Source organism: Protobothrops mucrosquamatus, unplaced genomic scaffold, assembly GCF_001527695.2.
Source record: "Protobothrops mucrosquamatus isolate PMUCROS unplaced genomic scaffold, P.Mucros_1.0 scaffold3940, whole genome shotgun sequence".
Taxonomy (NCBI): domain Eukaryota; kingdom Metazoa; phylum Chordata; class Lepidosauria; order Squamata; family Viperidae; genus Protobothrops; species Protobothrops mucrosquamatus.
In genome coordinates this window covers 136,090-147,293 of record NW_015389883.1, presented here as the reverse complement: position 1 = coordinate 147,293, position 11,204 = coordinate 136,090, and the positions used below count along the sequence as shown (strand labels likewise).

Below are 11,204 nucleotides of genomic sequence, written 5' to 3'. Positions count from 1 at the left end.
CTCCTCCTCCTCCTCCTCAAACCCCCTTCCCTTTGAGCACTGATGATGTTGCCTAGTTGGGTCATGAAACGTCTGCAAGGAAACAAGCCAGCTCAGAGAGCACCCAGGACCCCATAGTCCTTTCTCTTTTTTCCTCCTCCTTTTCCTCCTCCTCCTCCTCGTCCTCCTCCTCCTCCCCACTCCGCAAACCTCATTCCTTCCAGTACTGATGATATTGCATAGCTGGGTAATGAAACAAGCAAGCTGAGAGAGCACCAAGGACCCCACAATCCTTCCTCCTCCTCCTTCCCACTCCGCAAACCTCATCCCTTCCAGCACTGATGATGTTGCCTAGTTGGGTAATGAAATGTCTGCAAGAAAACAAACAAAGCTCAGAGAGTACAAAAGACCCTACAGTCCTCCTCCTCCTCCTTCTGCTGCTGCTGCTGCTGCTATTTGCAAACCCCCTTCCCTTCTAGCACTGATGATGTTAGCTCGTTTGGTAGTGAAATGTCTGCAAGAAAACAGACCCAGCTCAGAGAGCACCAAGGACCCCACAGTTCCACCCTGAGCTACGATTTTCTCCTGCCATTGTCTTGGAAGTGTTCCCTCTTGAAGTGTGGTGGTCTGTTTTTCAGTTGATTTTCTTAATTGTTCCTGGCACAGATTTGTCAGTTGGTTTGCTAATCTCATTTTATAGAAAAGGATATGAAAGCCACTCTTGAATCTGGGAAGACTGGAGGGATATTGAAGCCCAGCAAATGAATGAGATTAATGATGATGATGATGATGATGATAATATCATCATCATCATCTTTGTTTGTTCCTTCCCATGTATAGAATCCAGGAACCAAAGACCAGATTCCAAAAATGATAAAGATTTTAAGTGGGGAAATGGCCATTGAATTGCACCTGCAGTTTTTAATACGAAATAACAACACGGACCTCATGATTCTAAAAAACACTAAGGTAAGGCCTCTGTGTGTGTGAGAGTGGGGGGGAAGGGAGAGAGTGTTTGTTTTGTGGCTTGCCTGAAGGCTGAATAACACACCTTGAAAGACTTGCAAAAGGTTGATAATAATAATAATAATAATAAAGTCATAGAAAATGATAAAATTAAACTGCTCTGGGACTTCAGAATTCAAACAGACAAGCACCTGCAACATAACACCCCGGACTTAACAATTGTCGATAAGAAAGACAAAAAAGTCTGGATAGTGGATGTGGCAGTGCCTGGAGACAGCAGAAGAGACGAGAAAGAACTGGAGAAGATAACAAAATACAAAGACCTACAAATAGAAATAGAAAGACTGGGGCAAAACCAAGCAAAGGTAGTACCAATAGTCATAGGGGCCTTGGGTGCAATCCCAAAACAACTGGAGCACCCCTTGGACACCATCATCGGCACTGACAAATTCGCTATCAGTCAGTTGCAAAAGGCGGCCTTACTAGGAACCGCTTCCATCCTGTGACGAGATCTTAATACCATCAAACATCCACATCTGCCTATCCCAGGTCCTGGGTAAGGACTCGATAGGTAGACAAAATGCCAAATCCAGTCTGAACATCTGGCTGACTGTGCGATGATCCATAATAATAATAATAATAATAATAATAATAATAATAATAATAATAATAATAATAATAATAATAATAATAGTTGGAAGGGACCTTGGAGGTTATCTAGTCCAACCCCCTGCCATTTCAGACAAATGGCTGTCCAGTCTCTTCTTAAAGACTTCCAATATTGGAGCATCCACAGCTTTTGGAAGCAAGGAGTTCCACTGGTTAATTGTTCTCAATGCCAGGAAGTTTCTCCTTAGTTCCAGGTTGCTTCTCTCCTTGGTTAGTTTCCATCCGTTGCTTCTCGTCCTGCCTTCAGGCACTTTAGAGAATAGCTTGACTCCCTCTTCTTTGGGACAGCCCCTGTGATACTGGAACATTGGCTATCATGTCTCCCCTCGTCCTTCCTTTCATTAAACTGGACATACCCAATCCCGGCAACCGTTCCTTCTATATTTTAGCCTATGCTAGCATAGATGATGCTACCTAGTTTGGTAATGAAATATCGGCAAGAAAACCTTGAGGATTTTTTTCCTTCCCTACTTTTCTTCTTCTTCCCAATGCTATATTTCAAATGTAGACCCTAACAACCTCTTTTTAAATTATGAAAAATTCAAAGAAAAGCTGACAGGCAGTATTGAGATGTATTCCCCAGGTACATTGGCAGTTCATGTGGTCTACAGCCATATCATCCTGCATGCATAGAACAAGTGAAAGGGTGGCAAAATTCTTCCTTTGGAGAAAAATTTAAGAGTCCTTGGGAAAGGAAGTCGGAAGAGTTCCAAGTGAATGAGGGGACCCAAATATCATTTTGTGGGCTCCCAGATGACTAGATTTCCCCAAGAAAACTCAAGAGAATGTTTTGAGCTGATGTTCTTCACACCTCCATTGAGTTCAACATTTCCACAGCTTGGCATAACGTGAGAATCTGAGGCATTTAGAAGAAGCGAAGCCCAAACTGACATAGTTATTTGGATCTTGGACTTTGCTATGAGCCTAACTTCTAGTTTTATTCTGAAATCATCCTGGTTTAAATCCTGACAGTGTTATCCTTAGAAATAGGTGTTCACCTTTTTGCTTAGTCTATTTGCAAGTGGCCGAGATTGCAGGTTAATTCCTCAAAGGCGGAATCTCTAAGGAGGGTGGAAATTGTCCGCTCCATCCAACATGAAAAGTAAGGCTGCTTACTTACTTGCCAGAATTCCCCAACCAGCATGTGGAGATTCCACGTTGAGGAATTAACCTGCAATCTCATGGCTGGCTGGGGAATTCTGGGAGTTAAAAGTCCACGAAGTTGCCAAGGTTGAACCATATTGATCTTGATGCTCAATATATCCAAATCCATCCATTTTTTTCTTAGAAGAACTATTCCCTATTTTTGAATTGAATTGTTCTAGCAGAACAGTTTTAGCATAAAATAGGATGCTGGAGATTCTTAGCCATCCAGGTTATAGTTATGCCACAGGTGCTTTTTTCAAGGAGGCAACTGGACTTTCTTGTTTTTCTTTGAAGACGTTTCGCTTCTCATTCCAGGAGCTTCTTCAGCTCTGACCGGAGACTGGGAAGGATTTATACTCCTTGCAGACTGCTGGTCATTTGCCTTCTTTTAGAGAGTCGTTGAGGCCACTTGGAGGTCATCTAGGTCAAAACTGAACAGCCCTCTCTCAACAGAGGGGGAGGGATACGACACCATCTATCTCCAGTCTACAACACACAGTCCTTTCAGCAGTTCCAAGAAGGCTCCACACCCATTTTCACCACTCAGGTCACCCTGAGGGCACAGATAAACCTCCAAGTGGCCTCAACAACCCTCTAAAACAGGGCTTTTCAACCTTTTCACCCATTGTACCACTTTTAGGATGTGGCAACATCCGAGTACCACCAGTCGCCTAGCAAGGTGTCAAAAACTTGACCAAAAAAAAAAAGGAAAAAAGTGATAAAGTGCAGGTAGTCCTCGACTTACAACAGTTCGCTTAGCGACTGAAGTTACAACGGCACTGAAAAAAGTGCCCCCCAAGCCACAGCCGAGCAAGACACCTGCATGCCCGCCCGGCGGCGCTCTTCCTCCTGTCCGAGGTTTCCATTGTTGTGAGCATTTCTGTTGAGGATTGGCAGCAGGGGTGGGGTGGGGGGTGTTTGGTTTTTATTCCCCCCCGTCTGCTGGGTGGTTGCAGCAGGTTTTGGTCACTTCACATGACCCTGGGACAGTCGTAAATATGAATCAGTTGCCAAGCATCTGAATGTGAATCACAAGACCCTGGAGAGGCTGCAACATTCCAGCTGATCGGCGCTTCTTCTGGGCTCAGCGGAAGCCCCAGGATCAGCGCCGAGCTCCAGCTGGATCCTGGCGCTGATCCTGGGGCTTCCGCTGAGCCCTGACAGCCCTGCAGCTCCAGCCGTCTCTCGCTCAGGCTTGTGCAGTGCTGCCACCGGTTCAGCTCATTTCCCTCCCCCGCTACCACTTTTCTAGGATGGTCGCGTACCCCCTGCCAGGTGCCAATATACCACAGGTGGTACCCGTACCGCTGGTTGAAAAGCCCTGCTCTAAAAGAAGGCAAATGACCAACGGTCTGCAAGGAGTATAAATCCTTCCATTCCCCCACTATCCAGTCAGAGCCGAAGAAGCTTCTGGGATGAGTAGCGAAACGTCTTCACAGAAAAAACAAGAAAGTCCAGTTGCCTCCTGAAAAAAGCACCTTTGAGCTATGATGCTGTACAGTAATGGAAACAGGCCATTTTTAGCCCAATCACGGGGAAGTGGACATCGAAATCCTGAATTTACAGTTTTCGAAATGAAGGATGTCTCCGGAATTCCCACGATGTTCTCTTTTTTGAAATCCCTCCGTTCAGTTTTTCAAGATTCAAGACAGACCCAGCCCTGCGCTACAAAGGATATTTTGCCAGCCTCGGTTGTGTCCTTTTGTGTTGTTGTGACCTTCTGCTCTCCTCTTTCTCCAGGATGCGGTGCGGAATTCTGTGTGTCATACCGCCACCGTCATCGCCAATTCCTTCATGCATTGTGGAACAACCAGCGACCAGTTCCTTAGGTAACACCACATAGCGGGGTAGAATAATGTGTCTTTGACCGATGGGCAATAGGCTGTGATGACCCAGGGCCCAGCACAGAGGCAGTGCAGTCAGCTGACAATCCAAACCGCCCTTTAATTAATTGCTCCAAATTTTCCCCAAATGCTCCCACGTGTCTGGCAAGCCTCCAAACACAGGAAGACACACACCTTCAGCTGCCTCTAGCTCAGTGTTTCTCAACCTTAGCAACTTTACGAAGTGTGGACTTCAAGTCCCAGAATTCTCCAGCTAGCGTTGCTAGCTGGAGAATTTTGGGACTTGAAGTCCACACGTCGTAAAGTTGCCAAGGTTGAGAAACACTGTCAAGCTGCAAGTAGTTTCACATACAGTCTGATTAGGAGAGGATTTTACTCAAGGCCACGGAGATAACAAGGCCTCAGTTGTAACAGCAATAGCACTTAGACCAGGGGGGGTGGCAGTTTGACACCCCTGACTTAGACTTATATACCACTTTACAGTATAATAATTAATAATAATAATAATAATAGTAGTAGTAGTAGTAGTAGTAGTAGTAGTAGTAGTAGTAGTAGTAGTAGTAATAAAGTTGGAAGGGACCTTGGAGGTCATCTAGTCCAACCCCCTGCTCAGGCAGGAAACCCTATACCCTTTCAGACAAATGGCTGTCCAGTCTCTTCTTAAAAACTTCCAGTGTTGGAGCATTCACAACTTCTGGAGGCAGTGCTTTACAGCCCTCTCTGAGCAGTTTACAGAGTCAGCCTCTTGCCTCCCCCAACAATCTGGGTCCTCATTTTACCCACCTCGGAAGGACGGAAGGCTGAGTCAACCTTAAACCCTGTCAGATCGGACTCCTGGCAGTGGGCAGAGTCAGCCTGCAATGCTGCGTCCTGAGCACTGTGCCACCACAGAAGAGAGGGGAGGGGAAGGAGGGAGGGAGGGATGGATGGATGGACAAATGATGCCTCCCCCCTAACAATCTGGGTCCTCGTTTTACCGACCTGGGAAGGACGGAAGGCTGAGTCAACCTTGATGTCATGTGTCTGAGTAACGAAACACTTAAAAGGACTTTCAGGCATTTTTTCTCCTAAAAGCATTTATTAAGATTACAATACGTCAGCACAGCATGGTGGAATGCTTAGATCTGCTTCTCTTCCGCTACACATAACATTCCAAACATTTTCCACTCCCTTATTGTAGGGTCATGGTTCACATCTTCCAATCAACTTGGAAGATGTGATTTACTTCCAGTTTCTTTCTCCCAGGCTATCCTTATGCTCCTCCCTCTTTCTTGGTTGCTGGTTTAACTATATAAATACCAGACAGTTCTGCACATTGTCAAAGCAAGAATATACAGTATTTGCAGCGTTGACACTTGAACCCTGTCAGGATCGAACTCCTGGCAGTGGGCAGAGTCAGCCTGCAATGCTGCGTCCTGACGACTGTGCCACCACAGAAGAGAGGGGAGGGATGGATGGATGATGCCCCCCCCCTAACAATCTGGGTCCTCGTTTTACCGACCTGGGAAGGACGGAAGGCTGAGTCAACCTTGAGCCGGTCAGGATCGAACTGCTGGCAGTGAGCAGAGTCAGCCTGCAGTACTGCACTCTGACCACTGCTTAAACAACCTAGATTTAATTTTCCATTTTCTTTCCTCAGAGATAATTTGGAGTGGCTTGCGAGAGCTACCAACTGGGCCAAGTTTACCGCTACGGCCAGCCTTGGTGTCATTCATAAGGTAATAAGACCTTTTTGTTGTTGTTGTTGCACTGGATCTGATTTTTTTTTCAGCCTCTCTCAACTTCTCAGTGATCATGAATGTCTGAAGTCCCCTGTCTCCAAACTGCAATTCTGACTTACCTTTCAGACAAGGACGAACCTTTCAGACAAGGACGAGGCGAGTTATTGGGTCTGCAGTAGAGCTTTCTCACATGATACATAATTATTAGGGTATCGTACACTTTGGGTTCCTTGCACACCCCTTCATGATTTGACATACATTTATTGTGGGAAGAATTTTTTACAAGTCCACGCGCGAGTGCATTTATATCTAGGGGGGATCCTGGAAGAACGAAAGAAAAAGGCTTTTAACGGGCCAGATGTGATTGTTAGGAGAAAGCATATGGCTACAGGGTGTTAATCCAGGGGTCTTCAAACTTGGCCCTTTTATGACTTGTGGACTTCAACTCCCAGAATTCCTCAGCCAGCTTGGGGGAACTATGGCCCCTTCATGACTGTTGGACTTCAACTCCCAGAATTCTTCAGCCAGCTTGGGGGAACTGTGGCCCCTTCATGACTCGTGGACTTCAACTCCCAGAATTCCTGAGCCAGCATGGGGGAACTAGGGCCCCTTCACGACTTGCAGACTTCAACTCCCAGAATTCCTCAGCCAGCGTGCCACAAGTCATAAAAGACCCCTGGTGTAAGCATTTAAAGGGGATCCTCCACTTTATAACCACAACAGAGCCAATTTTTAAGGATTGTTTCATAAAATCAAACCCTTGGTAGAGTTTTTGTTTTATCTTTTGCTTAAGAAGTGGCTTTTGGCCCTAACAGAAACGGTAACTTTAATACGTTCCTTTTTCGCCCAAGAATTCAGTTGAGTTCACAAAGCAAAGCAACAGGCCCGAACAGTGTTAAATTACAGGTAATCCTTGACTGCCCCTGTACATCAGAATCCGCCTCCATCAGCTACTTTCAGTTCCCTATTTCTTACTGTCCCAGTCCTTGGGTTCTAAATATATTTGAAACAAGTAAGCTGTCATGTGTCTGATTAACGAAACACTTAAAAGGACTTTCAGGCATATTTTCTCCTAAAAGCATTTATTAAGGTTACAGAGACGTCAGTACAGCATGGTGGAAATGCTTAGATCTGAGATTCTTTTCCATTGCACAGACATTCCAGGCATTTTTCCCGCCCCTATTTTGGGGTCATGGTTCACATCTTCCAATTAACTTGGAAGATGTGATTTACTTCCAGTTTCTTTCTCCCGGGCTATCCTTATGCTCCTCCCTCTTTCCCAGTTGCTGGTTTAACTATATAAATACCAGACAGTTCTGCACATTGTCAAAGCAAGAATATACAGTATTTGCAGCGTTGACACAAGCTTAGCAAAATCATATCCAATAAAAATACCATTGCAAACTGCACAATTAAGCACAGCACGGACTTTGGTTCAATACTTTTGTCCACGAGGCCTGATTCAGTGTACCTGGGCCTAAACCTTGCGTAAAAAGAACAATAGCCAATATTTTCGTTTTCCTCACATGGAAAGGTCACTAAAGGAACCGGTGTAAGTCAAGGACTACCTGTACGTATTAAAATGGCGTAATGACATCCTGGATTTCTAAGGTTGCCCAATTGGGGGGGGGAAATTACTCTCTTAAAAACCATATCGTAGTAATTTTCAAGGCAGGAAAAAGAGATATATTTTTTTTAGAATGGTGGTGGAAGGAGAAAGAGAATGGATTTTCACCCGCCTTCTGTTCTGTTCTGCTGGCTTCCTAGGGTCACGAGAAGGAGGCCCTTCAGCTGATGGCCACGTACCTGCCCAAGGACACGTCTCCCGGCTCTGCCTACCAGGAAGGGGGCGGCCTCTACGCCCTGGGGCTCATCCACGCCAACCATGGAGGCGACATCATTGACTACCTGCTCAACCAGCTGAAGAACGCCAGCAACGACGTACGTGCCACCACCACCACGCCTAATGGCAGGTCGAGCGGAAACCTTAGGCCAGGCAGCGCTGCGTTCCTTGGGCTGCTGAGACTTGGCCCAGGGCTCTGTTCCCGTATCCTGGACATGAAAAGTGCTCTTAAATCACAAAACCATTCCGAAGATCTCATGAGGGGTCCTTGGTGCTCCCTGAGCTGGGTGGTTTTCTTGCAGACGTTTCATGACCGAACTAGGGAACATCATCAATATTAGAAAGGAGGTGGGGGGGTTCACACTGATGATGTTACCAAGTTTGGGTCATGAAACGTCTGCAAGAAAAAAAACCAAGCTGAGAGAGCACCAATGACCCCACAGTCCTTTCCCTTTTTTCCTCCTCCTCCTCCTCCTCCTCCTCCTCCTCCTCCTCCTTGCATACCCCACTCTCTTCTAGCCCTGATGATGTTCCCTTGTTGGGTCATGAAACATCTGCAAGAAAACAACCAAACCGAGAGAGCACCAAGGACCCCACAGTCTTCCTCCTCTTTCTTTCTTTCTTTCTTTCTTTCTTTCTTTCTTTCTTTCTTTCTTTCTTTCTTTCTTTCTTTCTTTCTTTCTTTCTTTCTTTCTCCTCCTCTTCCTCTTCCCTCTTGCACTGATGATGTTACCCAGTTGGACCATGGAACATCTGCATGAAAATCACCAAGTTTAGAGAGTACCAAGGACCCCACAGTTCTTTTTTTCCTCCTCCTCCTCCTCCTCCTCCTCCTCCTCCTCCTTTTCTTTCTTTCTTTCTTTCTTTCTTTCTTTCTTTCTTTCTTTCTTTCTTTCTTTCTTTCTCTTCTTCCTCTTCTTCCTCTTCTTCCTCTTCTTCCTCTTCCCTCTTGCACTGATGATGTTCCTTAGTTGGGTCATGAAACGTCTGCTAGAAAACAACCAAGCTGAGAGAGCACCAAGGACCCCCATAGTCGTCCTCCTCCTCCTCTTTCCTCCTCCTTGAAAAGCGGTTCCTTCAGTTCCCAGACTCGGCTGCCTTCTCTCCAGGATTGGAGCCCAAAGGGTCCTCTTGCTTATTATTATTTTATTATTATTTCTTTTGCAGATTGTTCGGCACGGGGGAAGCCTGGGGCTGGGCTTGGCTGCCATGGGGACAGCACGTCAAGATGTCTATGATCTCCTCAAAACCAACCTGTACCAAGATGACGCAGTGACCGGTCAGTTTCCGGCATCTAAGATAGTGTTCTGGCATCTAAGAATATAAGAGTCGTGGTGTTCATAGACTTATGTTTTATGATGGTGGTTATTTATAGTAGTCAGAATAGAGCTGGAAGGGACCTTGGTGGTCTTCTAGTCCAGCCCCCTGCTCAAGCAGGAGAACCTATAGCAGACATGCCAAACTCACGACGTCACGTGATGTCGCGCAATGTATCGGGTTTATCTGTGTCCTCAGGGTCACCTGAGTGGTGTAAAGGAGCGTGGAGTCTTCTTGGAACTGCTGAAAGGACTGTGTTGTAGACTGTAGACCAGTGTTTCTCAACCTTGACAATTTTAAGGCATGTGGACTTCAGCTCCCAGAATTCCACAGCCAGCATTGCTGGCTGTGGAATTTTGGGAGTTGAAGTCCACATGCCTTAAAATTGTCAAGGTTGAGAAACACTGCTGTAGACAGTCCTTTCAGCAGTTCCAAGAAGGCTCCACGCCCATTTGCACCATTAAAGTGACCCCGAGGACACAGGTAAGCCTCCAGGTGGCCTCAACGACCCTCTAAAAGGATGCAAATGACCAGCGGTCTGCAAGGAGTATAAATCCTTCCATTCCCCACCCTCCAGTAAGAGCTGAAGAAGCTCCCGAGATGAGAAGCGAAACGTCTTCCAAGGAAAAACAAGAAAGTCCAGTTGCCTCGTGAAAAAAGCAGCTTTGGGACTGCCGTAGAGGACGTTTAAGAACACACAGTCACACCTGCTCTCTGCACTATTTTTAAATTTTATTTACATTTTTTTCCACACACTAAAGGACAAATCAAGAAAAAAAAGGAGAAAGGGGAAAAAAATAAAAGAACACAAGAAGTGAACAAAAAAAAAGAAAAGAAGTTAAGACATGATAGCAGCCTTCCAGTATCTCAGGGGCTGCCCCAAAGAAGAGGGAGTCAAGCTCTTCTCCAAAGCGCCTGAAGGCAGGACAAGAAGCAACGGATGGAAACCGATCAAGGAGAGAAGCAACCTAGAACTAAGGAGAAACTTTCTGACAGAACAATTAACCAGTGGAACCACCTGCCTCCAGAAGCGGTGAATGCTCCAACACTGGAAGTTTTTAAGAAGAGACTGGACAGCCATTTGTCTGGAATGCTATAGGGTTTCCTGCCTGAGCAGGGGGTTGGACTAGATGACCCCCAAGGTCCCTTCCAACTTTACTACTACTACTACTACTACTACTACTACTACTACTACTACTACTACTACTACTACTATTATTATTATTATTATTATTATATACTGACTTTCCACTTTCTTTTCAACAGATAGTTGCAATTTTATAAGCTCTCCTCCATTTTACATATTATAGAAGTTCCTTCAGCCCTTCATTTTGTCCATCTTTATCCGAACTTACGATCCAGTGTTTCTTAATTTTTTTTTCTTTCAGCAGAAATTCCATGTGAAGTTTCTAGTCTTTTCAAAAAAAGTTCTATTGGGTTTTTTTTTCCCTCTGAGCAAACAGGTCATTTTTTCCCATTTTTGTGGGTTCTGATTTTTTTCTCACTCCATTCCTCCACTGTGGGTACTGCTGTGCTCAAGTCTTTCTAATAGGCAGCAAAGAAGTACTGGAAGAGTCAAAACACAAGGCTGCCACAGTTATTTAGGAGAATTAGAGAAGAAAAGCCAGAATTATGTGTGATTTATTTTATTTATCAACGTTTCTGAGAAGAGATTGAACAATCATTTGTCTGAGATGGTATAGGGCAGGAGTAGGCAAC

At 45.3% G+C, this 11,204-nt stretch overlaps 1 protein-coding gene across 1 annotated transcript in view; it reads left to right on the top strand.

Moving 5' to 3' along the window:
• PSMD1 (proteasome 26S subunit, non-ATPase 1) overlaps positions 1 to 11,204 on the top strand; it is a 31,816-nt gene that overhangs the window by 11,137 nt on the left and 9,475 nt on the right. The window contains exons 8-13 of the mRNA XM_015827773.1: positions 646 to 649; positions 820 to 948; positions 4,501 to 4,589; positions 6,244 to 6,322; positions 8,093 to 8,266; positions 9,336 to 9,447. Of these exons, the coding sequence (XP_015683259.1) occupies positions 646 to 649; positions 820 to 948; positions 4,501 to 4,589; positions 6,244 to 6,322; positions 8,093 to 8,266; positions 9,336 to 9,447 (587 nt within the window). The remainder of the gene's footprint in view (positions 1 to 645; positions 650 to 819; positions 949 to 4,500; positions 4,590 to 6,243; positions 6,323 to 8,092; positions 8,267 to 9,335; positions 9,448 to 11,204) is intronic.